Source organism: Rhinopithecus roxellana, chromosome 3 (genome assembly GCF_007565055.1).
Source record: "Rhinopithecus roxellana isolate Shanxi Qingling chromosome 3, ASM756505v1, whole genome shotgun sequence".
Taxonomy (NCBI): domain Eukaryota; kingdom Metazoa; phylum Chordata; class Mammalia; order Primates; family Cercopithecidae; genus Rhinopithecus; species Rhinopithecus roxellana.
In genome coordinates, this window is record NC_044551.1 from 70,570,954 (window position 1) to 70,598,679 (window position 27,726).

At 46.4% G+C, this 27,726-nt stretch overlaps 1 protein-coding gene across 4 annotated transcripts; it reads right to left on the reverse strand.

The window, feature by feature from the left end:
• Window positions 1-27,660, reverse strand: GDNF (glial cell derived neurotrophic factor). Of its 4 annotated transcripts, none has more exons than XM_010367668.2 (3): window positions 27,129-27,660; window positions 22,281-22,457; window positions 1-3,440 (listed from the first exon to the last, which is right to left on the reverse strand). In XM_010367668.2, the coding sequence occupies exons 2-3, from the start codon at window positions 22,429-22,431 to the stop codon at window positions 2,956-2,958; spliced, it is 636 nt and encodes a 211-aa protein (XP_010365970.1). In that variant the 5' UTR covers window positions 22,432-22,457; window positions 27,129-27,660; the 3' UTR covers window positions 1-2,955. The 4 variants fall into 4 exon arrangements, with proteins under 4 accessions (XP_010365970.1, XP_010365968.1, XP_010365969.1 ...); XM_010367666.2 differs by lacking the exon at window positions 27,129-27,660 and adding an exon at window positions 23,271-23,469; XM_010367667.2 differs by lacking the exon at window positions 27,129-27,660 and adding an exon at window positions 23,271-23,469 and having other exon boundaries at window positions 1,453-3,440; window positions 22,359-22,457.
• Between the last annotated feature and the right edge of the window lie 66 nt (window positions 27,661-27,726).

Sequence of the window (27,726 nt, forward strand, 5' to 3'; positions counted from 1 at the left end):
GCGATAGAAATGAGTTTTTATTTGTAAAAAGTTACAAAATGATATTGTACAAAAATAAAGTCTGTAGAGAACTTTGGTTGTATAACACAAACGACCGAGACAGATCAGAGAAGTCAGAACTTTCAAACAAGTGCACTCCTTACTGTATCAGATGGCGATCACAATGATAAAGAAAAATCACAAACTTTACCCTTTTGTGGATTTGGTAGAGCAATTTGCTTCCATTAAAACCTGCTTGTGGTGTGTAGGTGATGCCGGGAATGAGCTGTCAACACCCATTGGCTATTACAGCTTTTTTGGGCAGGGACTCTCCATGGGGAGCTGGTGTGGGTGTGGGACAGTCACTGAGGTTGAAGCCTGGGAACAGTGGCCATCGCACCTGCCAGGGTTCTCTGAATGGGACAGATGCCCCTGGGGCCACATCCAAATTGCACTCCATGAATGACTGGATGGCTGGAGTTTGTCACTGTTTCGAGCAGTCTGAATTCTCAGCAAGATCCCAAGAGAAGGTGAGAGAGAAGGCCTTTCCTCCATTTCCCAGGCAGGCAAGGGGAGCAGAAAAGACAGAGAAGGGCAGAACCGTGAAGAATTTGGGTATTTTCAGGGAAGGGGACGGGATATCTGGTAACTGCTGCTTCTTGTTACTTTGTAAAACTGACATGATTACTTGATGGAGGCCAGTATTTCATTTAATTGCTAAATCTGTCATAGTTTTATGACTAATAGCCATTAAGGTAGTAATAGATTATCTCCTTGATGAAAATCCCTTTTATGAAATATGCAACAAGCTCTAACATAGGGCCTAGTGTGTCATACGTGTGTTGGCTGCCTGACAAATTCACAATCTAGGGCATGGAGGGGGTGGCTGTTCCCACCCGATGTTTCCTCCCACTCCAACCTCTTTCTGTTTTTTTTTTTTTTTTTTTTTTGAGACAGGGTACTGCACTGTCACTTAGGCTGGAGGGCAGTGGCATGATCACAACTCACTGCAGCCTCGACTTATTGGACTCAAGTGATCCTCCTTCCTCAGCCTCCTGAGTAGCTGGGACCACAGGCGTGCACCATCACGCCTGGCTAATTTTTAAAGTTTCTGTAGAGACAGGGTCTCCCTATGTTGCCCAAGCTGGTCTCAAACTCCTGGGTTCAAGTGATCCTCCCACCTTGGCTTTCCAAAGTGTTGGGATTATGGGTGTGAGCTGCTGCACTGGCCCCGATCGCCTTCATTTAAAGGCAGCACACTCTTAAGTATGAGGCTCCGTGTGTGTGGCTGTGGCTGGCCCAGACATGGCTTCCTCAGCACCCTTCTCAGCCATCTGCTCCCCAGGGAACTGTCAGGTGTTTGGGTATATAGCAGCAGCAGCTGTTGACCCCCGGTGACAGCCCAGGAGTTGTACAGGACCTGGTAGACCCTACCTCTGGAAGGCCCCTGTGTCTCCCATGCTGCACTGGGCAGCCGGCATATTCTCCAGAGGGCCGTGGGTGAGCAGGGATGGAGGGAGTCGGTAAAATGGTCGCTACCTGACAGCATTGTTGACATTACTTTTAGGTCAGCATTAAATCCAGGACTACCTGTTAAAAGGAACTGAACCTTTTCTATATATGGTTATGCATAGTATAGCTAGGTATACATGGAGGGGACTAAGAGCTTAAATATAACAGGAAGTGGAGCCCACAACGTATCTGTTCAGCAATGGAGCAAGGAAGAAATAAAATCAAGCGCCAGTGGTCTTTGAACGCTGCTCCAGGAAAGGGGGCTTGCCTGAGAAGCTAAAAATAAAAACTGGGGAAAATGCTGAAAGCTGGGGAAAGTTAATGAGACATTTTCTTAAACAGGTAAAGTAAGTGATTTTTGCCTAGCAAAAAACTTTTTAATACTTTGAAAAGCATGGACCCTTGTTCCCAATTCGAATTTCCTTTTGTCACCTTTCTTTACATTTTGCGAGCACATATACTTTGGCACCTTTGAAAAGAAACTTTAATAAATAAGGGAAAAAAGAGAAACTCATTAGTGAACGGTAATAAATAACAATAACTTAAATCTCAATAAATATCTTCTCTATATTTCTGTATCTGAAACAGATGCATTGCATCGAGTAGCTTCTCTGGTCACTGGTGACCACGCTTCAGTGGAGCTGGGTATGTAACATCTGTCTCTCTGTAAACCAACAGGCCCGAGGTGCTCTCCCTGCCCGGAGGCAGTTGGGGGCCTTCCCCGATTCTCTCCTACAAGAATGCTGGCGAAAACCACAACTCATTTCCTGTTTCCAAGGACATAAAGGAAATACCTTCAGGTTTGTGTTTAATCATGAGCACAGCCTTTTTGGTTCCTAGCCAACTTCTTCCCACCCCACACACGGTGATGGAAATCAATCACCAACTGTTGGCAAAAATGCTGGTTGTAGTAAACCTCGGGCCTCGACTTTCAAATGCAAAGGTGATTATCTCTTGTATCTTTGCTTTTTTTTTCCCTCTCCTTTCCAGGGTATGTCTCCACTGAGTGACAGAAAAATAAACCTCTTACTTTCAGCAGTAAAACGTAATGACAAGGAACAACACCAGGATCCCTGTTTCCCTGGTGTCTTCAGACACATGAAAACAAATCACAGGAGATACACTGGTTTGGTTCAAGTGCATCCGCAGCCGCACCGGTGATCAGTGACAGTGGACCGTATCAGCTGAAACGGTGGCAACAGCCAACCAGGAACATCGGCTGCCATCCTGGAGAATCCAGAGGGCTGTTTTCTCTCTCTCCTGTCCAGTTGTCTGTAGCTCGATCTTCCTCTACCAGGCTCCCATGATGGCTGCCTTCCTCCTCCTCCTCTTCTTCTTCTTCCTCCTCCTCCTCCGCTTCCTTGGTCCTCATCTTCCATTCTGGGCAAACATTTCCTGGGAACCTTGGTCCCTTTCTTTGCACTGTAGCAGGAATGCAATACACAGCAGTCTCTGGAGCCGGAGTCAGATACATCCACACCTTTTAGCGGAATGCTTTCTTAGAATATGGTAAACCAGGTTATCATCTAAAAACGACAGGTCATCATCAAAGGCGGTGGGTCTGCAACATGCCTGCCCTACTTTGTCACTCACCAGCCTTCTATTTCTGGATAAGTTTTTTAATATTTTGTCATATGTTGTCTCAGCTGCATCGCAAGAGCCGCTGCAGTACCTAAAAATCAGTTCCTCCTTGGTTTCGTAGCCCAAACCCAAGTCAGTGACATTTAAATGTATTGCAGTTAAGACACAACCCCGGTTTTTGCCCCTCTGGCTTTTCCGACCTTTTCCTTTGGAATTCTCTGGGTTGGCAGCTGCAGCCTGCCGATTCCGCTCTCTTCTAGGAAGCACTGCCATTTGTTTATCTGGTGACCTTTTCAGTCTTTTAATGGTGGCTTGAATAAAATCCATGACATCATCAAACTGATCAGGATAATCCTCTGGCATATTTGCTGTTCAACAAGAAAAGAGAAAATGGCACATGAGACAAAATGATCGTTTCAAGCCGTCTTCAAGATCAAAGTGCCCCCCTAAAGTCAGCAAAAATTGGACCCACAGCAAAACTATCAGTCGATTAAGCTACGGGACTGTTGTAATCCCCAAGAACAGAGGCAAAATGCACAGAAGAAAGATGATTTAGTTGGAAGAGGAGACTACCGTGGTGGTGACATACTTCCTCGAAGAAAACAAATCCTTAGAAGCATAGTTTTCATTTGAATAACATCCACCATTTTTAACAAGTCCATACAGGGCTCGCTGTGAGCTGGCCAATCCTCTAGGGGCATTTTTCCTGCCTAGTCACACAACCTAGAGTAGTGGTTCTCAAATGTGAGTGTGCAGGAAAATACCCTGGATATTGACTAGAATGCAGATTCTTGGCCTTACCCTTGAAGACAATGAGTCAGTTGGTCTGGGGAGGGGTCAAGGAATCTGCATTTCTAACAAGCCCCAAGGAATTCTAATGTCAAAGATCCACGCACCAAACTTTGAGAGACACCATCTTAGAGGGTGAAAAAAGTGAGGTTTTCCAATGTGGCTACCTTTATCTGGAATACTGAGTGCTCTTCCCTGAAACTTGCTTTGATTCTGTGTGGCTGAGTGGGACAAGAACCATTCTGACAGAACAAATGAAGAGCTCAGGAATGCAACTATGGTTTAAAACTTCCTTAAAAATCACTAAGGAACAGGAAAACAGTTTATATTTTACTAACAAAGAGACTAATTTACGCTTCCTTTGAACAGCATGACTTTAACAAAAAAGTCCAGTGATAGAGTAAAATGGCATTTATGTATTAAAGCAACAAACGAAATGAGATGCTGTCTGTGGAAAGAAGCAGCCCTGCCCCCAAGGGTGAGGTCCAGCCTCAGCTGCAGGCTGTCACATGGCTCCCACCGTCTGGCTGCAAGCAGGACAAGAGGCCTATTAGGGAGATCACATGGAGGAAGGATGCGGGGACACTAAGATGTCTGAGACCTTTGGTGAAAGTATGAATCAGCAGTTTCTCGGTGCTTTCTGCCGGATTTCAGTGTTTGCTTTGGCGGATCAAGTAAGAAGAGAAAAGTAACTAATGGAACAATGTAATAAATTTCTAAACAGGGGAAATAAATTCAAACACCTATTTCTTAGGTATTAGGCCTTTTATGTCTCCCTCACCTCATTTTTCAGGTCATTTATTATGTTTAGGATTATAAGTGGCTTAAAGAAATATACCACAGAAGAGTTGTCAGCAAGAGTAAATGTTTTTTGCCAAGATTGTGTTAAAGCACAGAAAGATTACATTATGTCTAACCCATGTCAAATTGTCTTGTCATAAACCTAACCTATTTAATTGTTAAAATATCAGGTATCCGTTCCTATAGAACAAAATCTAGCAAAGGCAACTTAACCACGTATGTGTGTAGTGTGTGTGTGTGTGTGTGTGTGTGTAATATGTAAAACATACGATATATAACAATGAAAAGACTGGTGACTGGAAGCCATAGAATGCCTGGTTGCTCTCTGAAATTTAGCATTGGCTGGATCGGCTGCACAGAAGTCACAGAGCTGTTTCCACACTGGCTGAAGCCCTGTCACCTCTTGCCTGGATAATTGCAGTGGCCCCTGAACTGGGCTCCCTCATTCTACTCTTACCCACCTTCGATCTATTTTCTACCCAGCCCCCAGAGAGATACTGTAAACGCAGAACATAACCCCCTCTGCTCAAAACCTTCCAATGGCTCTCCATTACTCTTGGAGAAAAAGCCCATATCCATACTGGCTCTAAAAGCCCTACCTGACCTGGCTGCCCCTCTCCTCCAGCCTTTACTATGTAACTCTGACCTCCTCTCCTGCTTCTCCTCTTACTCCCTCCCATCTAGCTACCCTGGCTTCCTTACCATTCCTCAAACACGGGGCTCAGTGTCAGCACCACTGACCTTTTGGGCTGGGTCATTCTTCATTGTGGGAGACTGTCCTGTGCACTGTAGGATGTTTGGCAGCATCCCTGGCCTCCACCCAGGAGAGGCCTGATACGGTTTGGTTGTGTCCCCAGCCAAATCTCATCTTGAATTTTAGCTCCCATAATCCCCACATGTCATGGGAGGGGGCCTGGTGGGAGGTAATTGAATCGTGGGGGCAGGTTTTTCCTGTGCTTTCTGGTAATAGTGAATAAGTCTCATGAGATTTGATGGTCTTATGAAGTGCAGTTCCCCTGCCTGCCCATGCTCTCTTGCTTGCCACCATGTCAAAATGTGACTTTGCTCCTCCTTTGCCTTCTGCCATGACTGTGAGGCCTCCCCAGCCATGTGGAACTGTAAGTCCATTAAATCTCTTTCCTTTATAAATTACCCAGTCTCAGGTATTTCTTCATAGCAGTAAGAAAATGGACTAAAATAAGGCCTGTAGCATCCCCATCCTAGTCATGACAGATCAAGGTCATGACTGGATATTGCAAATGTCCCCTAGGGGCAACACCATCCCTTGAGAACTACAGCTCAAACAGTCAGGAACTCAGGGACTTTGTGCTGGCTGTCCCCTCTCCACCTGGTCCCTTGGCCTATAGAGCAATTTGTATTTTACCTGCAATATAGGTAGGCGAAGAATATCAGACTACATGTCTCCCACCCTGTGGCCACTCCCACATCTCCTTCAAGTCTTTGCTCAAATGTCACTGTCCATGAGTCCCACCTGACCTCCCTGTTTAAAACAAGATTCCTCCCCAACCCCTAATCCAGATACCCCTGCCCTGTGCCTCCCCCTGCACCATAATTCTAGATACATTCTAACACACCATCTAACTGATTTCTTAGGGTTGTTATTTATAGTCTGTCTTCTCTAAAAGAATGTCAACTCCAAGAGGCAGGAACTCTGTCCTGCTTATTCACTGATGGATCTCCAAGTGCTTGAGTAGGCTTTGGAGGCCTACGGTAACTGCTGCCTGAATGAGTCGGGTCATTTTACTAGGGGGAAAGAGAGTTCTTAATTTTTCAAGGGGACACTGGGACTTCAGCTGGAAACTGCATCATTATGAAATGAAATGCTCCAAAATAAACAGCCCACATTACTCAGGAAAGCCACTCTGCCATGAGTGGCACAGTCATTGCCCACCAGAGAGCTCCAAACTGCCTTTCCTCCTCAGCTTTCTGCAGTTTTGCAGCAGCATTAATTCTCAGCGCCCACCTCCCCTGAGTCTCCCAGAGCTCTCTGCTCCCTGAGTAATGCTTTCTTAAGGGGGCCCGGGAAAGCACTCTTTTCTTTCTCTTTCTCTCTTTCCCTCTTTCTTTTCTCTCTCTCTTTCTCTCTTTCTTTCTTTCGAGACGGAGTTTTGCTCTTGTTGCCCAGGCTGGAGTGCAATGGCATGGTCTCAGCTCACTGCAACCTCCAATTCCTGGGTTCATGCGATTCTCCTGCCTTGGCCTCCCACATACCTGCAATTACAGGTGCCCGCCACCACACCTGGCTAATTTTTGTATGTTTAGTAGAGATGGGATTTCACCATGTTGGCCAGGCTGGTTTTGAACTCCTGACCTCAGGTGATTCATCTGCCACAGCCTCCCAAAGTGCTGGGATTACAGGTGTGAGCCACTACGCCCGGCCAAGAGTGCTCTTAATTTGTCCTCTCCTTTGTACTGCTTTCTCACTGAACTTCCTTTAGGAAGTGTTCTTTCAAAAGAAAAGAAAACAAAACAAAACAACAACTTTAAATCACTTTGACAGAAACAATTGACTTTTTTTTTTTTTTAAATGAGCTGTTTTAGCTATTAGTGATTTCTTTCAACAATAAGCTAGTAAAGAGGAGATAAATACAGATGTGCCCAGTTTCAAAAAAAATGCTTGTATATAAATTGGAACTTATAAAACAGATATATTAGGAGAGACTAATCAAAATACAGAAGAGTCTTCAAATTAAAAAAAAGACTGTTTTACAAAAGGACTCACATCATAGGCTCTATTCAAGAATTCTAAATAGGTCATTAACATTAATTTAGGAACCTGGGCATATAGAAAGTTAAGTTCAATTAACAATTAACTGAAGATTAATCAGAAATGAGTGTAAAACATTACTAAAATTTTAATATAAGCTAATGGGAAAACATTAGATTCACAGAAGTTAAAATTATTCTGGTTTAGAGACTCATTAATCTATATGTTATATAATTTGTATTACTAGAGTTATAGTAATAAGGATTTGAAGCGGCGCTTATAGTGTTTTTTCTTAGCCCTCGATACTTGGAAGATCTTGAAAAACATTTTTCCTCCTTTTTTAAGATATTTTGACTGCATGGCTTTGTCATGGGCTTTGTTTGCCAGGTAAAATACAGAAAGCCTGATTTGAATTTCAGGTAGAGAGTGAATACACGTCATAGCAAATTTGTCCAAACCCATGGTATGTACAGCACCAAGAGTGAACCACAATGTCAACTATGGACTTTCAGAGATATTGATGTGTCGGTGTAGGTTCATCAGTTACAATATATGTACCATTCTGGTGGGAGATGTTGACAGTGGAGGAGGCTATGCATGTGTAGGGGTAGGGAGTATATGGGAACTCTCTGCCTTCCTTTCAATTTTGCTGTGAACCTAAAACTGCTCTAAAAAATAAAGTCTATTATTTATTTTTTTAAACAAAAGACTTCCTGGCATGTGGCTAATGAAAACTCCTTCCTTTGATGGAAAGTCTCCTTCACCCTTTGTTGCTAATGTGGAAATATTATTTAAGCCCCAAGTTCAGGCCATAGGCAACTCTTATTAAGCAGAAGTTTTGTTTTCCTTCATATTCATGAAAAATAGAACAAACAACAAATATTTATGCTGAAAAATTTACATGGATATGAATTCTGGAAGCCAGGAAAGGGCAACATTGTATTTTTCAAACTACAGGGCAAATAGGCCTGCCTGTTCCGACTACATGAGTTCATTCTTAGAGCCAGTCTCAATTTATTGATACAAGGCACTTGGGGACATTAGGAGCCATACTCCTCTGCAGAGGGTGCTGGGCAGCCTCACTGAGCCTGTCCTTAACTCTTCTGCAGAGGCCTCTCACCCAGCCCAGACAAGAAACTCCTGGTGATAAGCTGAGATGCCCACAGCTGCCTCTATTTTCCAGGAATTCACTGAGCTGAGGGAAAAGAAGAGGGGTCTGAGTTTGGATTCATTCCCTAAATTAAGACTTACTGGCGCATCTCTGTCTTCATCCCATGAAAGCCTTGGCAGAATGTCAGATACGCAAATGACCCTCATTTATTAACTTTAATTGTGAAATACTTGCAAACCACAAAAGAGGAGCATCATTAAAAAAACAATAGGTCATATCTTTGCTCATTTCCCAGACCTGCTTGGAGGATATATCTTGGAAAACATGTCCATCTAAAAGATAAAGTTTTTGGAAATCCAAAATGCTCAAATGCATTTAAGCTATCCTTCAGAGTGCAACCAAATATTTTGGTATTATTCTATTTAAAATATTTTAATTTTGATGTGTTCTTTGTATAAATAGTGTTACTTAAACAAATGAAACCTTATACTGGGGCACCACTCTGGGAACAAACAGTTCATTGCAAAGAATTTGCTGCCCTCGATTATGGGGAAAAAAATAGTAATGCCACCTCAGGAACAAAGGACTGAGATAGTGACAATTTTGTAAAGTCAACTGAGTTTTAATAGGAACAAGGCTGAGAGCTCCAAGTCCTCCCTGTAATAGCTGAACTCAAAATTACATAATCTAAAACATTATATGTTAATGTTTTAACATTAACATATTAAGCTGGCAATAGTGGACAAAGTCCACTGGTTTGCTGGCAATAGTGGACAAAGTCTTTTCCTAAAATGCCATATTTGTCTAAAAACAGTACAGGTTAACCATATTTTAATCAAAGGGTCATTTTAATACTTGTAGCTGGTTATCCCCTCCTCAGCTTGGTCAGGCAGGGAGTCTAAGTTGACTTTCATTCTAAGTCATCCTAAGTCCCCAACCCGTGGGCCTGAGAGGGAGGTGGCACAAAGTTGTCTATGAGGGACAAAGTGGTGAGGACACAACTCCTTATCCAGAGGGTGGAGGGAAGGTCTTTGAGGCTCAGAGGGACCCAGGAGAGAGGGGCCCTGACCTCAGTACCCACAGTGGTCCTGTCCAGGAGGAGAGGTCTTCCAAGGCCAGGCTTGAGATCTGCATGAGCCGGGCTTGGCTGATGCAGGGGCCCCAGAGAGAAGGCTCAGGGGTTTCTTGCTGTGGGTAGAACAGCCTTGCCACTTTACTATAAAGTGTCCAGCTTCTGTGCCTGGAAGGGTGAGGGCTAAAGAGGCTCATGGGGTGAGCTGCTGCCTAAGCCAAGGCCACACAAGTGAGAGATACATCAGGAACCAGTGCCAGATGGTAGGGCCCAGTTTTGGGATGGGGCAGGAAGCTGAGGATGAGGCCACAGGATGCTGCACCTGTGGCTGTCGAGGTGCAGTGCCATCCATCCTGACATGTAGAGCTTCCTATGAAAGGCTGTCTTCAGACAGGAGGAAAATGGAAAACCCCCTAATGGTGGGAGACATTGAATCTGGTATTCTTTGCCTACCTATACTGCAGGTAAGATGCAAATTGCTCTATAGGCCAAGTGTCTGAAAAATATAGAGATCTCTGTCTATAAACACATACACATACACATGCATGCATACATATGTGTCTACACACAGAGACACACACATACATATATGAAAAGATCAAGTTAAAATTGATATAACTTCTCAAGAAGAGTCCCAACAAATGTCATTGTTTTGGAATAAGTTATTTTTATCTTTCTATATGATACAAACATGATTTTCTTTCACTAATATTAGAATATCATTACAAGAATTACATGGCTGAGTTTAACCTTAAAACTTCTTGCATTACAAAATTTCATCAGGCTATAACTTAGATAAGGGCTTCCTTGAAGCACTTAAAAAACATGACCAATATAAAGGTGGAATACTGCCTACTTTCACACAACATTAACTTTAAACCTGACAACCTCCATTCAAGGCTAAATTGAATACTATCTCCACTTTACAGCTCGGGAAGCTGAGGCTCAGAGAAGACAAATATTTGGTGAAGGCCACAGGACTAACAAATGTGGACTTGGTGATTCAGTTTCAAAGTTCAAACTTGTTGTCTTTTCATTTTAAAGTAAAAACTCTGCTATCACTGAGCACTTCAAGTCTTGTGGCAGATGGGAATTTACTCTGAGACATGAGCAAAACATGCTGGTTTCACCTGTACACATTTACCAAAGTCAGCACAGGAGGTGAGAAACACACTTTCTGTTGAAAAATTCAGTATGAACACTAAGTAGATCCTAACATTAGGCTGCCATGGGCCACAAAATACAGTAAATTGTCTCCAAAAAAGGAAAAGCCATGCCACTCAGGGGCATCTCTCCTATGTCCTGGTTCTTGCATATCACGCTAAGGCAGCTCTGGCGATTTCCCAGTTAAAACCGGAAAAGCCGCAGCCAGCACGGCAGCAGATCCAGACAGAGAGGCCCCATCTCCGGAAGCTCCTCCAACTCACGCTGGCACCAAATGACCAGGCTCTTGCTGCAGAGCTGGAGAGAACAGAGGCCCGGATTCCAGTCCCGGGTCAGTCCCTGACCAGCCGCGTGACCCTGGAAGCAGTCGCTTAACCCTTCTGAGGTCAACTCAATGCTCTCTGGGGCCCTTTCCAGCTCCACAGTGCTAAAGTGCGGAGAGTCTAAGTCTTGGCTGGAACACGTGGCCAGACACGGGTTTTTCAGTCACCTCTGCCAGGGAGAAGACCACCTCTGGCTGACACTCCAGCAGCGTTCAGCTCAGCCAGTACCCTCGGGGTGTCCAGGAAACCCCACAGGCGGTATTTCAGAACTCTGCAGTGCTGGACCTCTTCTACCTCTTGGCTCAATGTCTCGGCTACATTTGAAATGATCGTCATCAATCTTCTCTTAAATCATCAAGTCATCTTCCTGTGCCCTATTTAAGAGAGGTAGAAGATGTGTAGAAAGGACCCTGTATCTGCATCTGAAAGCATCCAGATTCTACTGCGAGGCATTCTTTTTTTTTTTTTTTTTTTTTTTTTTTTTTTTTTTTTGAGATGGAGTCTCGCTCTGGCGCCCAGGCTGGAGTGCAGTGGCCGGATCTCAGCTCACTGCAAGCTCCGCCTCCTGGGTTCACGCCATTCTCCTGCCTCAGCCTCCCGAGTAGCTGGGACTACAGGCGCCAGCCACCTCGCCCGGCTAGCTTTTTGTATTTTTCAGTAGAGACGGGGTTTCACCGTGTTAGCCAGGATGGTCTGGATCTCCTGACCTCGTGATCCACCCGTCTCGGCCTCCCAAAGTGCTGGGATTACAGGCTTGAGCCACCACGCCCGGCCCTGCGAGGCATTCTTAAACATCAGTTTCCATCTGTAAAAATACAGATCGGCCCCCTGACCCCTGAGAGGACACACTACAGCCACACGCTACAACTCCTTCAGTCTCCATCACCCAAAAGTCAAACACTCAAATTACCATCTTCTTCGAACCCCAGTTTTATTCATTTCTGTTTTTGCCGCTTCAAGTATGCTTAGGTCATCCCCGGCTTATGACTCCAAGGCTAGAATTGCCCACTGCAAGTGGCACAAAATGGATCAGGAGAGCCAATCAGCTTGTCCTTGAGGTCGATCTATGGACTGTCAACTCTTGTTCTTATTTGACCTTCAGGAACCTCTAAAATGTGCGGTCCATGAGAATGGACTCTAACTGTGAGTTCATGAGAATGTTCCAGTTCTCTGAAAAACTTCTGTAAAGTTTTGTCATCTGCTCCTATTTCAAAGTGATGTCTTTGCCACTTATTTGAACTACTTTTTTAAAAAGGCCCATAGATCAGTAAGCACTGAATGCTGATGCATCTTACATTATGAAATGACCTTCCGTGCTTTCCTATTTTGGACACGGAATTCATCTAGTGTTTGATAGACCGTCCTGATCATAGGCTGCTGTTGGGTTAACTTTCAGGAGTGTCCACAGCATCTCTTTTCCTAAAAACAATTACCAGCTGAGGCAATTTACTAAGTCATTGTGACCATTTCCAGAGCTACCAGTGCATTCTCTTTAGGACCAGTGGTTTGTTGACAGAAAGGCATGACATCAGTTTATTTGAAAAGTATTTGCGTTGTAAAAACACCAGTGTTTTGTTGTTTTAAAAAAGCATTTCTGGATTCTCTCAAGGCAGAAGAAAAAGACCAACCAGAATGCAAAACACCTTAGAATATAGAAAAAGGAGCTGTACTTTGAAAAGCCACTTTGCCCATCAAAATGCCGTCTTATTTACTATCTCTACCCGCTTTGAATGACACTGCACATACTACTTGTACTATATCCTAAACTGTTATCCTACAATTCAACTAAGAAAATTTGTAACAAATGGACTGAAAATTACTCCATGAATATAAACAGCCAGAAAACCCCACTCAGGGAGAGACAGACAGTAAATTCCTTTGTTACTCAGGTTCTGATCACCTTGCTCTGGTTTCTATGTATGTGGTCCATGCTTTTATTATAGTTATGCTAATAATTTTACAGTAATACAGCATGGTGCCCCTGGGTGGAAAGTGTCCATTCTTCAGCTTTTAAGTCAGGAAAACACCCAAGAGGGTGTTCATTTGTTAGCTAATCCATGAACACCTGGTGTGAGCTAAAAGCACTCCAGAGTCAGTAATAAACACCCCAAGCTAATGAGCACACACCAGGAGCTCTGCTACTGCCCTTATAAAAAACTTAACGGGGAAGGGTGAGAAAGTTACCCTGTAAAATTAAGTGCACAAAAAGCCACTAGGGCAAATCATCCCTGTGGTGTTATCAGAGGCAGGTGGCTGTGGGGGTGGTGGAGTCTCTCCTTTCTTCTTTCAGCGAAGCCCTGCCCCCAGCCTGAGAGGCTGCAGGACCCTGCAGGATTCTGCACTCAGCGTCCCTCAGCTCTTCCCAGGGGACCCACTGAGCAGTGGGTAAAAGGCCTGTAAGGGTCTCAGTGATTTGAACAAGAAGGAGGGACTAAGAGAAGATGAAAGAAATCTTCTTTATCATTTGAATTTGTTTGGTAGATTCCTGTGGTCAGATACAAGGAGGGAATTTCTACTCACAGTGAGTGAATTTACGGGAATCTCAGACTCTTCAGGTAATGAGATATGGTTATCATTCTAAAACAACTTTATCTGACAAACCCATTCCCAGATTTTTTTTCCTTGATGACTTTTTGATGCAGTCAGAAGAGTGACATCTGAGTGTTGTGGGCTGGCAGGAAGTGATCTTGTGCAGTGGTGACAAGTGTGAGTGCTGGACTCAGGCTGCCCTGTGTCCAGACCCTGGCTAAGTTGCTAACCCTGTAAGTCTCAATTTCCCCATCTTTCAAATGGGGCTAGTCACAACTTTACCTTCAGGTCAAAATTAATATGATAACATAAGAAAATATTTCAGGTCAGTTCCTGGTCCACAGAAAGTATTTCACAAATGGTGCCTCATGTAGGCCAATATGGTTGCTGCATCTGGGACCTTCCTTCAGCAATATTTGCACAAAAGGCAGCAGCGCAAAGCCAACTCTGCGGTCTCTAGACAAAGCAAGATTGCCCAACAGGGGATCCAGACACTGGTCCCTACTTAGTCTAGCATATTCTACAGAGGAGAGACTTCTGTGCAGGACCTGGAGCCCCTGGCATGGTGGGTTGTGGGCAGAAGCCACAGGCCTGTCTTGGGAGGCTGTGCGAGCTCTCCTGTGCTCCTCAAAATGCCTGACAACTAAACATGCAAATGTCAGCTGACTCCGGAGCCCATGAGGGATATCTTTGTGTCCACTATGGCTTAGAGCAGTGTCTTCAAACTGAGGCAACTGGCCCTCTGGGGGCACATGAAGATTTTCTGCAGTGCCTATGGGTGGTTGAAAGGGAATCCGTGTCCATTTCCTCAATTTCCACACGTGCCATGTCCTAAAATGTCTGGTCTGTCTGCGGATGTTCCTGCTGTGGTTCTCCTTGCCCATGTCCCCTTTTCCAATCCTCCTTTGTCCTTACTGAGAGATGGTGTGCTTCTCACCCATCTTGCCATTCAATCGTGGGGCCTGTCCCGGGGATAAACACCTTCAGGTGCCATACAAAGGCATTCATGCATGAATGGCTCCTTGGGACAAACTGATATTGGGTGCCTCCTGATGTGAGGACACAGCGCCATGAATATGATATTCCAAGGATGTTTACCTAATCATGTGGAAATAATCAGACAGATCTAAACTGAAGGGCAGTCTGGGAAACAGCTGGCAAAAGAGCCCAGAGTTTTCATAAATGTCAATGTCATGTGGAAAAAAAGACTCGTGAATCATTTTAGATTAAGGAAGTATAAAGATACCAGATAGTCAAATGCAATTTATGGTCCGGGTTTTTTTTTTTTAAAAAAAACAAAACATAAAGGACATAATTACTACAAGTGGGGACATATGAACACGGACTATCTATTGGATAACAGTATTATATCCATGTTAAATTTCCTGAGACTGATAAATGAATTGTGGCTATATATTGTCCTTGTTCTTAGAAGGTACATACTGAAATATTTAACATTCTGATGTTTGCAACAAATTCTCAAATGGTTCAGAAAAAAATGAGGCAAAATGCTAAAAAAGAGGTTAATCTTATTGAAGGATGTATGGGTGTTCATTGTACTACAACCACTTCCAAAGGGAGATAACTTTGTGAATAAACCAAGAAATCCTGAAGCAAGCTGCTCCGTATTTCCTCCTGGTCAGGCCCCTTGGGAAGCCTCAGTGCTTTCTCTGCTTGTCTGACTGTTCACCTATCCATCTCTTTACCTTACAATTGGGATCCAGAAATGTGACAGTTGTCATGGGGTGTATGTTAACATATACATTTGAATTGAAAATGAAGTCAGACCTTTCCTGACCAAAAAGCCAATTGATTTGGGCTGATTAGTTTGATCGTTTTCCATGAACTGAATAAGCTACATATACAGGTGCAAAGTTTTGCCAAAAGAATATTTAAAGCATATATTCAGTTCCTGAAAGGGCTAGAAATGACATCTAGCATAATTATTTAAACCTATGATGAAAAATTTTAGAAAGCTTCAAAGTAGATAATTGTTTTTCAACATTCTTATTTGCAGGTTTGCAGGCAAAAAAACTGCAGGCAAAAACATATTGTTTTAAAACCATGCCTTTCTGCTTCAATTATGTTATTAAAGTTATGCAAAAGTGGGTTTTGCCTCTACTGAGCTAATCAGTTGTTTCCCAGTGGTGACCTAAGTCTACTTACGCATACTCCTGTTCCCACTGAGGCTGTCGCTCTGACACTTGTGCAGTCACACTAGGTTCCCATGTGGATGCCATCCCCTCGCTGGGCAGAATGGGAGTGATCTGAGAACTAGAGTCTCCCACAAGGCTTCCCGAATGCTGTCTGCCCACCAAGCACTTGAGGAGACCTTGCTTTGTTACAAAGAGTTAGGGAGCTTCTCTCATTGCAAAAAGCATCAATATTATAGGAATACTTAGATAAATTCATGTTTCTCTTCTTAAACCATCCTGATCTGGACTTTGAAGTAGTCATTAGTAATACAGGCTTAAGCCTACCACAGCCCAAATGGAAATTTTAAAAGGGCCTAAAGGAAATTTGATAGTCTCTGCTTTTCCTTTCTCTTTGCTTGCTTAATTTTCCTGAAAATCTGTTTCAGGGTTAGCGAGTGCATTTTTAAGCAAGCCAAATGTCTGTATTTTCTTAATCCACTAATGTGCACACACAGTCTGTGTAACGTCAAGAAATATTGGGTTTCGGACCAAAATGCTGAGGTTTAAATTCTGGTTTCACCACTTACTAGGTTTGTGACCTGGAACAACGCTCTAGGTCTCCTTTCTTCACCTGTCAAATGGGGATAATAATATCTCCTCTTGTATTGTAGAGCTCAAACTTACTTGATTTCAGGACAAGAACTGTGTTCATGTTCATCATGTGGATAGTTAAAAGGTGCTAGGTCATTAACTTTTATATTAAGTGTTTATTTGCAGCTATTCACTTACTTGGGGCTAATAGTTTGATTCAATTGTGCCTATGTCTAGAACATTTTAAAAAAATAAGAACACAATACCTCAAAATGAAAGACATGCTTATGGCATAGGCCCCACTCAAAAGCAGTCTGGGTATTTAGGTAACTTCTGCTGCAAGACAGCTTTGAAGCAATACCCCCCTCTGCAGTCACCTGCCTGCTCCATAGGTGCCTCACTACTATCAAAAACAGAGCAAATACCTTTTCCTGAATTTTATAGCGTCACACAATCTGCGATCACCTATCAAGACATCTTCAATTTCCCACCACTTCTTAGCACCTCTTTCTAGATCTTGGAGACTGGTCTGTCCTCCTCCTTGTTCCACTGTCCCTACCCCACATCATGGTCACAAATTTTCCCATGCTACTCTCTAGTATGGAAGGTCCCCCTTTCCTTTTCCCTTCCTTTCCCAGCACCCATCTTTCAAGTGCCAGGTCAAATCCTCCCTCTTCCCTGAAGTCGTCCCTGCTGTGATCCCCAAATCCCAGTGAGCTCACTGCTAGGAATTTTTACCACGCATGCGTACAGCTCACCTAAACCCTACACAATAGACATATCTATCTGAGTGACATTCTATTCACCCATCCAGCCATCTGCCCATCCACCTAGCAATAGTTTACAACTAGATCACCAGCAACTTTATTTACAAATTTAGCTTTTTTGAGACTGCATGGCACCCAGCACATGAAAGATATTTAGTATTTGTTTCCTGATTGAGCTCAAGTGATTAACTAAAAAACAAGTATTTTAATCAAATGAAGGTGCTGTGGGTCACAAGCACTAAATAAAGAACAAAGAGATGTTAGCAGGGGAAAATACCAGGGAGCTTTAATTTTTATATCTGTTGAAGAAGAACCTGTTGAGTACATTGCTTACGCCCTGGGTCAGCCTGAGATCCTAAGACTGGCAAAATCAATTTAAGCCTTAAATAGATGTCTCTAAACAGCAACAGTTTGAAATAGGTTTCCAGACTGGGACCAGAATGAGAATGTTGGTCTCAGATCTCAAGTAAAGAATCAGTGCCTCCTACAAGAGTCTGATGTGCAATTTTTTGATTCCAAGAGACCCTTCCCAAGTGGCAGAGCGCCTTTCCAGCTTAGGTAGTTACTTTGTTAAAGTATTGTCCAGTCATACAGTACCTAAGCAATAAGACACAATAGATACATGGTGCTTGTTTATTCTAAATTCTATATTTCATAACATTAGATTTGAAAGCTTAACATTTACCCAGTTTGTTGTACTAGAAGCTTGCTTAGCTCTATAGAGGTGGTCTCACAGTTTACAAAGTTTTTTTGCTAGGGTTATGAAACATCTTAAATTAAATATCCAGCTGGGATCATTTACAAAGATACGCTCCATCTCTATACAGGTAGCCTCCAACTCACAACCCTCTTATCACTTACATAGAAAGATCCTACCTTGCCTTGCCTCCCTCCTTCCCATGAGGGAAGAGATCTCCTTAACATAACCACGGGAGTTTGGTCAGAAAAATTCCACTGGAAATATGTGGGCTTGGAAACTGGGGAAGCCACGGAGCTGTGAAACCTGGGGAGAGTCAGGGGCAGCTGACCCAGGGGCAGAATCCCAGGCAAGCCTGGCCTGCCTACGTGCTGGCCAACCAATAATAGGGCCCAAAATAGCCTGCCCACAAGGCCTGCATTTCTTTCACTCTCCGTACTCTGTTGTGCTGCTGAAATCCCACTATTTAGAGCAGCATCCTGGCAGATGTCACAGCGGAAGAAGGGAATTCACTGGGTGCCCAAGGAGGGGCCATTGTAAGTAGGAGGGTGGCAAATGACAACTATGATCCCTATTTATGGAGTAGAGGCTTTACAAAGCAATACCCTCACATCAGCCCATGAGACTGGTTTACTATTATGCCTGTTTTACAGGGGAGAAAACCGAAGCTTAAGGGATGTTAAGTAACAGCTCAATATCTCAGTTAAGTGGCAAGGCTGGGGTCCAAATCCTAGTCTGGTCTGAATGTGTTACCTTGAGCTCTTGCTTGCTGAAACCTCCCTGATTTGTTCTGTGCCCTCCTTTTGCAGATTATAGGATATGGCCCCCAGGGCAGAGACTCTCACTTAGTAATATTGTGAATGACAGTTCAGCTATATTGTGGTTTACATAGGCTTTTGTGGGCTAGCCTGAAAACTTGATAGCTTAATTTAAAAAATTGTTCCCGTAGGAAATTTTGTGAACTGCTATCAAACTGGTAGAATATAATCCCATTATATTATACTAAATTGGGAATTACTTGTGATTACAACTTAACAATGCTCAATGTCATTTTAGTTGGTTTCCAGTCACACAAAAAATTCAGCCCACCTTACTGGACTGAGGTTCTTTCACGTTAATTTTTTCAAACCACCACGCATGGACATTTACTAGAAGGTATGTTCCATGAGGGCAGTGACTTTTGTTTATTAGGTGTATCAAGGTATCCCTAGCACTTAGGACAGTGCCTGGCATAGACAGGCACACATGTAACTATTTGATGAATATATATGTGCATTTAGATGCAAATTTTTAAAACCACATGCATTTTATGCTTTTACTTATTAAATACATTTACAGTTAAGATAGGGAATATGACTATGATGAACTAACCTTCAATAAATTCAAACAAGCTTGTGCACCATGGTCTAAGTCATTAGTTCAAGACCTTCCTCCTATACAAAGTATCCTCCCCTTCCCATATAAAGTACATTTCAGTAGTTTGGGGGAAACTCTGTTCCCAGCTTCAGACCTGCCTCCTGTGATCATGGAACTGTGGCACATTATAGACGAGTTGCTTTGCCTCTTTAGGTTTCAGGACTAGAGGGGTTTCCTTTCAGCTTGAAAATGCTATGACATTTGCAAGTTTCAACTTGCAGATTCCTCATGCCCGCTCTAATTGCCCTTTGGAAACTGGCAAAAAGCAAAATACTGGCAAAAAGCAAAATAAACGAACAAAGACAGCCAAAGAGAAAAGTCTTGGGTAGCCCAAAAGTCAAGTCACAAGTCCTTGAGTTTAGACAGGCTAGAAGTTGCTACAGGAAGCAGTCCTGGGCCATTTACTTTACAACCAGCCTCTAAGCAAACCCATTGGCCAATTATGAATTCTATTCGGTTATCTCACACTGAAGTCATACTAGGAATAGAATTCTGGATGTTTTATTTACATTGGAACCAGCAGAACACATGCAATCTCAAAGGTGAGTGTGCAAACTATATATCCTGGTCCTCCTGTGAAAAGCACAGGATGACTGTTAATGTGGCATGAAAGCTCTTTTGCTCAATCATTAAGTTATAAGTATTTGGATGGAACTAGAAGAATCAGAATTTACGATACTTTCTATTTTTAAATGAAATGTGGTGACTTAATGTTTTTCTACATAAGCCTTAACCAGTTGCACCATGTACAGTGCAGGATATAAATGTCAGCACTGTGACAGGGGCGTGTTGACACTGGTTCAGTGTTCAAAGTCTGCATACTGTCATTATTTTGCCTTCCCTGCACTGACAGCTTGCTACCGAATCAAACATACCGGGAAAGAAGTCTATTTGGCTTAGAATTCAGCTCAATTTCTCTTTGGGAATGTTTCTTTTTCAGGTTTCCTCTAGGATCTACTAGATCTTCTCATAGACAAAACACAATGGGGTGTGTTCTGCTGTTCAAATGTAAATAGAGTAGAGAGAATCTTGTTCACTGATGGCATAGCATCAATTTTGGAAAAGGGAAGCAATCCTTCTTCCCCACAACATGCCCTTGCCCCTGCAATCTGTGCTAACTCACTTGCTTTGTGACTATTTGTACCTTATATGAACCAAAGATTTTCTTGGGTATTATCAAGCTGTAGTGGCTCAAGTCTGCTTGCACGTTAGACTCATCTGGAGAACACCTAAAAACTCAGGTCCTGGGCCACACCCCAAACCAAGTAAATCAGAATCTCCTGGGGTGAGACCTAGCATCAGTATTCTTTAAAGTTCCCTAGGTGACTCCAATCTCTTCTTAAGAGACTTCCCAAAGGACTTTAGGACAAGCATAAAGGCCAAGGGGCAAATCTTATAGCCACTGGCATTGTAGAGTAGAAAGGCCTCTTTTTATGGTACAGTTACAGACTATTCATTGAGCTCTAAAGTAACTTGCCCGAAAGTCACAGAGTTACTTGAAAGCAGAGCCAGGAGCCCGAGCCAGAATTAAATGAACTTAGTTAAACAGGGCACTAATATGGCAATTAAACCTCCATGAATTAATCAGCTTTGTAATCAGGCACAGTCGTTTTTCTCTTGGCAATGTCTGGGTTAGAGAACTATTATCTGCCACTGTGTCCCTGTCCCTCTGTTCTAGACCGTTTCAGTGAATGAATAGCCAGTTTTGGAAGACCTGGCACTAAGGGGCATTTTTAAGTTTCTGTTGGAGGAACATTTATATACACTAAATTTGTGATGGAAATAAAAGCCTCTAAAGTAGGTTTATACAGCTAATTGATAGACACTCTTGGAACAGGTACTTTAGTTTCAAAGGATTAACCATGCTCCCTAACTTACTTCTGAAGTCTTAATTTGCCTTTTAAAAAACTCCACTTTCTGTCTTTCTTGGGACTTGTGGAAGAAGTGCTTTTGTTGTTATAATTAAGCATAAAATAAACATATTGCATTTACTAGGTTGTTTCCTAGCCAAGGCCACTGGCTTTGGGGGGCTCAGCGCACAGCTGACTATTGCCGGACTACTACTGTGGTTATGACCATAGTAAGTTTCAAGCACAAAGTAACTAGAGGGATAATTCTGGGGGTGGGGTTAGGGAGGGAAGAGTAGCCAGGGTGGTATCCTAGTTACATACAGCTCATTCCTGCTTTATTTTGGGGTTGTGTGAAATTTTCTATTGCTACCTTTGTTGACATTATGCCTCTGCAACAGCCTCTATCACATGTAATGTAGCATCTCTCACTTCATGCAACAAGCTTCTGAGGAGCCAGGGAAAACGAGATCACATCACAGCCCATACGCCCTAATTGACTTGCTTCTAAAACATGTTAACTTTTGGGAGGTAAATCACAGACTTATTTTCTAATAAGAATAACCTGGGTTTTTTTTCTCAGGAGTTAGCATTGTCACACGTGGAGTGAGCTACAATCTTTGTCCCTAGTCCCAGCCAGCACTATTTATGGTTAAGTCTTTCTAGAACCGGAACTTTACAGAACAGAGGAACTCTTCTGAACAGATTTGACATTACCCAGACGCTTGTTCTGGAAACGGAGGCCCTTCTGTGTTTTCTCTGCCTCTGGCTTGCTTTTGTGAAAAGTCGGCCCTCGCCTTGCAGGCGCAGTTTAGGATGAAAGTGCAATAGTTTTCAGAATTAAGCACAGCCAGGCACAGTCACACAGATAAAGGGCTTTGGAATAAAAGAAAAACTGGGAGTGTGTATAGATGAGGAAACAGAAAAGGGGACAGCTGTGTGTGTGTTTCTGAGGTGGTGGTGCTGGTGGGGAGCATATTTGTTCATCAGAATGCTAAAGGAGCAGCATAAAAATTCCATCCCCTCTGTGCTGGGGAAACCAGCGCGTGTCACTTTCACGCAAGGCGTGTGGGCAACAGTGGGCAGCCAGGCACCCCGGGGGCTTCAGCATCCGCACTGCTTGCCCACGGGTCGGTAGGCCACACAGTCATCGGGCTGGCTTGGGGTACGTGCGGGCGGGTGGGGGTGCGAGGGGGTCCGCCGGCGGCCCCCCCCCGCGGGGACGGAACGGTTCTTACAGTCACTGCTCAGCGCGAAGGGCGCGCGGCGGCGGCCGAGGGAGCGGTCTTCGGCGGGCGCCTCGGGAGGCCTCTTACCGGCGGGCAGCGGGAAGGCGGACGCGGTGTGGAGCAGCACCAGGCAGACAGCCACGACATCCCATAACTTCATCTTAAAGTCCCGTCCGGCGGCGGCACCTGCGCGGGCAGGCGGGAGGTGGGGGAGAGAACCGCAGAATAGCACGTTAAGTCTGGGCTCCCCGCGGGTCCCTGAGCCCCTCTCCAACCTCATCACCGCCCTCCTCCGGCACCGCTGCAGGCCAGAGGCTTCCCGGGCACTCCTGCCCTCCTTGCAAGTCCCCAGTTCGCTTCTCCCTCTCAGTGCGCCCCAGGAGCAGCTCGCACTCCTGGTTCAGGTTGCAGCTGCCCTTCTCCACCACCCGGTCTTAGGGGTCACCCAGAGTCTCAGGCAGGGCTGCTGTCCCTCCAGTTAACCCCCCATCCCCACCACCACGATTCCTGTCCGGTGCCCTCTACTGGTGCGCAAAATCCCCCATTCCTGAGGGACAATTGGGTAGTTCCCACCCTGCGTCCTCCACCCCAACCAGAGACCTCCCCTTCTTGTCCAGGTAGCTCCTATAGGCCCCGGAACCAGTCCTCTGCCTAAGCAGTGACCGGTCTTTCTCTTTGGGTATAAAATCAAGCGCACTGCCCTGCCTCGGGTCCCAACCGGGCTTCTGGCTACTCGAGGGTAGGCTCGGGGGTACCACTCACTCCGCCTGCCGCCCACGCCTCATTTTTCCCACCTAAATAGGTATTCTGTTGCCAGAACAAGATTAGCGGGGACTTGGAGACTTTTGGCCAGTATGGGATATCTGGGTTAAGTTACTTAACTTTCCGAAGCACTGATTCGATTTAAAATACTCGTCCCACCTCTTAAGGTTATGAACATTAAATCACGCATGGAAAGCGCTAGCGGAACATGTAGTAAGAGCTCAATAAATGCTTTACCATTGCTGTTAGGCAAAGACTGCATTTGTCTTGAAAGTTTTAATCCTCCGTGGTATACTCGAAAACCCTTTCTTGATTGGATTTTTGCACCTTTGAGAGATGAGATTCTGCCCGTAATCCCTTCCCCTCCCAGAGGAGTCGCTGGCTCCCGGCGCTCCCGTCACGCCTGGACGACTGTACCCAGTCTCCGACGCTTTGGAGGTGCTCTGGCATTAGAAGGCCTAGACCGTGGTATGGCGCAGAGTAGGGGGTTCAGCTCTTTTCAGCCCGAGGTGGGCTCTGTTTGGCTTTTCAATCCTCACACCCCTACAAAGGAGGGCCGCGCGGCTGAGGGTGGGGGAGAAAAGGGGGCTGTAAATTCGGGGGACAGTTCCAACCAACGAGATGGGAAAGAACCGAGGCATCTTGGGGCGCAGTGTTATCCAGTGCCTTCCTAATCCTAGGGTTCCAGTCTCCAGGGAACTAGTGACCTAGAGAGAATCTCCTCAAGTGGAATCTGCGAGATTCATGCAGTCGATTATCCTCTCCCCTCGACCCGCTCCATAAAACGGATTCTTAGGAAAAACTCGATTTTTTTTCCCTATGCGAGAGAGAAATGTAGAAACCAGGTAAATGCAAAAACCTCTGTGCCTTTCCTAGCCACTAGTTCACAGGCACCCCCGCCTCCATTCCAGGGTTCCAGTCCTCATCTCTACCCGGAACCCCAGCCCCTGTCCCGGTGTAGGCAACCCGGGGAAGCCTTTAATTCGGCCGCCACCTCCCACCTCTGCAGAGATGAATGCATTTTTCATCCCCTGAGCGTCTGTTTGTTCGCTATACAGCTGTTGGGCTCGAGAGGGTGTAGGGACTAGAAACTCCTAGTGACTTGCAGCACCCAGCGCCTCTTGCCTCGTGGGCTGGTCTGCAAACTCGGGAAAAAGCTAGGTTCCGGGTCGCGACGCGCAGACACAGGAAAACTGCACCAGGCCGTGCAAAATGTGCCCAGAAAGGTACTTTGGCAGCTAGGACCCGAGGAACGCGAGCCGCTCCCCCCCGCTCCAACACCCTCGCCGGTGCCAGCTCCCGGGTGCGTGCGAAATGGCTGGCGGTCAGACCGCAGGAGCATGGAGGCGCGGGGTTAATGCGCCATTCCAAATCGCGGTGCCCGCCAGCAGGAAGCCACAGAGGCACCAGATTTCCCTTCCGTCTTAAGAGGGTTTTCCCTTTTTTCCTGCCTGGCCGACGGAGGGCTTTTTAAATTGGACGTGGAGATCCTCAATTAGAAGTGTGGCGAAGTTGGCAAAAGACGACACAGTGGAAAACTCCCCGCCTCGCCAGAGGCTCCCGGCAGCGGTTCCCGCCCTCGGCCGAGCGCCGCCAGCGCCACGATCGAGCTCCCCCTCTTCCCCCCGGGCAGGGAGGGCGCATTCTTCCCTCTGAGCGCCGCCGGGACCGGCTCCAGTCCGAGCAGCTCTTTAGTTCCCGGTATTTGCTGGGCGGGGGAAAACGGGGGAGGTTCTAGGGACTCGGCACACAGCGTCTACTAGGACGTGTTTCTCAGTCTGTGTGGGCTCCACCCCTTGGTTTCTCAGTTTGTCTCTCTATCGCTTTCCCAGAACACATCTACATCTGCCCGACGCGTTTCTCCTCAACCGTGGGCCTTTGCCCGCGGTGCGAACTGCTTCACGCGCCGCCACGTGCGAGAACCAAGCTCTGCTCCTGAAGTGATGGGGGCTCTGCTTTGCCAGGTAACCCCGCACCGTTTCTCGTGCCTGGCAGGCTGGTCCCCTTCTGGGTCCGGGACCACCACGCTCCGGCAGGGCAAAAGCAGCAGGCCGCGGGCGCCGGCACCTGGTGGGTCCCCGGGCCTGGGGAGGCAAGGACGCCCAGGAAAGCCACAGAAGTGCTCCCAAAAGCAGCCGCTCGCCGCGAGGCATTTCTGAGTTCCCCGCAGCAGGGGGCACCAGAAACCGTCTGAGCCGTGTCACGCCCACGCGGCCCGGAGGCTGTGTTATCATTTTAGTTATAAAACCGGAGAACCATCACTCCCTCTACAAGCCTCCCGAAATCCTATTAGCCCGGGGACCTGTGAAGGTCCTTACCGGCATCTCTGCTTTTCAGGCTCCCACCCCTCGATTCTCGCTGGTTTTCCTCTCCCCACTTCACCTGAGCGGGTTTCTTGGCAACCTGCTTTTAGACCATCCCCCACCCCTTCCCCGCGTCACCGCGACAGCTTCGCAGGAGGCAGCGCTCCCGCCGTCAGTGCCCCCGCACCTTCTTGTGCCTGGCAGGCTGGGAGGTTTGTTTGGGCTTTGCCTTCAAGATCCAGGTCTCAGAGAGAGAAAGAGGAGGCGGTGGGGCGGGGAGACGGGTTTGCTATAAACTCGAGGGTTTTTTTTTTTTTTTTGGCGTGGGGAGGTAGAAACAGAAATTGCTGGAAGATATATTGCTTTTCTTAACTATGCTTCGTGTCCTTGACTGACAGAGGACTTTTTCTCCCCTTAATCCCCCATAACTGCGGGGCCCAAGATGAGGGAGGGAAAAAGAATTTGGGACACTTCTCGCAGGCCAACTGGGAAGGGGGTCTGACTGTTTAAAATGCGAATTCCAGGTCCGAGAGCACCCGAATTGCTAGCAGGAGAGGGCTAGGGACACGGCGGACTTCCCAGAGATCGGACACTTGTTGCTTGTTGAAAAGGCGCCACCTTCCCTGCCAAAGCGAAGGCGCAGCGAAACAGTAAGAGTTTGGTAGAGGCCGGCTTTGAAGGTTTTGCGGGATCGGGTGCGTGAGAGAGGTTGGAAGAAACATCTCTTCCTTGAAATACTTAAGCATATATTCCAAATGCTGAGCAAGAGTCGAGCGCGTTCTAACATCGCAGCAAGGGCCGGAAGAGTTGCCTTTGTCCCCGCCTATGAGCAAAAGTGTTGCGAGCTCATGGATGGGTACGCCCCCGGAGACGCGCACATCAGTCCTGGCGGCTGATTCTACCAAAGCCGAAACTAGCTGGGCGCCAGGAGGCTGGCGGGAACCCGCGGAAGTCCATTTCCAGCCCGAAGAGGGTTGGTTTTTCTTAGTTGGGGCAGGAAACAAACCACCAGCCGGGAATTAGCCTCGAGATGGTGTAAAGTAGTGGCAGTGGTGGTGGGGTGTTATTGGAAGGCGGCACAGAGTACAGGAGAAGAAGGAGTCATTAAAATAATAACCTCAGTGGCCTAGTGGAGTCTCAAGAATATGTTCGAGACTGAGATTTGAGTCCAGTACTGCCAAGAAAGCCCTTCTCCTAACCTCGACGGGGATGGTTAGTTGGGGTGGAGGGCGTTAGGAACGTGCAGGCAGCCGGGTGAGGAATGTAGCTTTGCCCGACCTCGCCCGGAGGAGGTGAGACCTCCATTTTTAGGTTCTCAGCACCTTTGCAGCAGGCCCTCCCCGGGCCTGCGCTTTGCCTTCGAACAGATCAAAACAAGCTCAATAGTAAGTTGCACCCTTGGCAATGATAGTATCTCTGCAGGTCCAGAGAGGATACTTTTCGACGGCGGTGGGTTCGAAGATGACCCAAGCCCTGAATCGTTCTGTGACTTGACGGAAGAGCGCCTCGCCGAGTCCGGGAAGGAAACTGCCTCTCTTGGGCATTCGGGGTCCAGGGGCATCTGGGGCTCCAGAGATCTTTGCCCAAGTGGAAAGGGCAACATACTCCTCCGAAAGGCCGGCCTCTCTCCAGTTCTACTTTTCTCTCTCCTCGCATAGCTTAGGCTCTCTCTAGTCTTTCCACTTTCTACTCTCACCCCTTGCTCTGGGGTCCAGACGCACCCCTCTGACTAGGGCACCCTTCAGCCAGCCGCACCGCCCGCGACGCAGGCACCACCCGCTCCCTCACTTACCTCGGATCGGGTCTCCGCAGACCCCAGGTTGGACATTAACTTCAGGTGCCCCAAGTCCCAGCCAGGAGACCCATCCGGGCTGATGGCTGGAGCGCGGAGCCCCGCCCAACAGGTCAGGGGCAAGAGTTCGCAATCCTGGGGTCGCGCGGGGCAGCAAGAGCGCCCTGGAGGCGGCAGCCAAGACTCCCGCCTCGGTCGCCGCGAACAGCGCGAGGGCTGCCGACAACTCTCTCGCCTGCCCCCCGCACCCCCAGAAGCCGAGGTCCGAGCAGCCGCCGCTGCTTTGGGTGGGGGGGAGGTGACAGGGCTGCGCACGCCGCGCTCTTGGCTGGGGCTGCGCGGGCCCGGGGCGCTGCGGGCTGCTCAGCTGCAGCTGCGGCGCTCTGCGCCTCCTCTGGGCGCACTGCCTGGGAGCACAAGACGGGCTTGTCTGATGCTGCCGCGGGAGCTGAGGTCTTGCCTGGAGATCCGAATGAGACACCACGTCAACCGGCGCGGGGAGTCCCGTGAAGACATGAGGGCGCCAGGAGCGCAGGCTGGTCTTTTAGAGCCCGGGCTGGGGGGCCGGGAGCCGGGGTGGGGGAGGGGAGGCGCAGGG

What these genes read in the sequence shown, in the direction of transcription:
- GDNF (XM_010367666.2), bottom strand. Translation starts at nt 23,295, where the DNA reads ATGCAGTCTTTGCCTAACAGCAATG. An exon ending in GTCTTTGCCTAACAGCAATG is followed by an intron (nt 22,458 to 23,270) that starts GTAAAGCATTTA and finishes CTGCCCGCGCAG; the next exon opens with GTGCCGCCGCCGGACGGGAC. An exon ending in CTTCGCGCTGAGCAGTGACT is followed by an intron (nt 3,441 to 22,280) that starts GTAAGAACCGTT and finishes CTTGTTGAACAG; the next exon opens with CAAATATGCCAGAGGATTAT.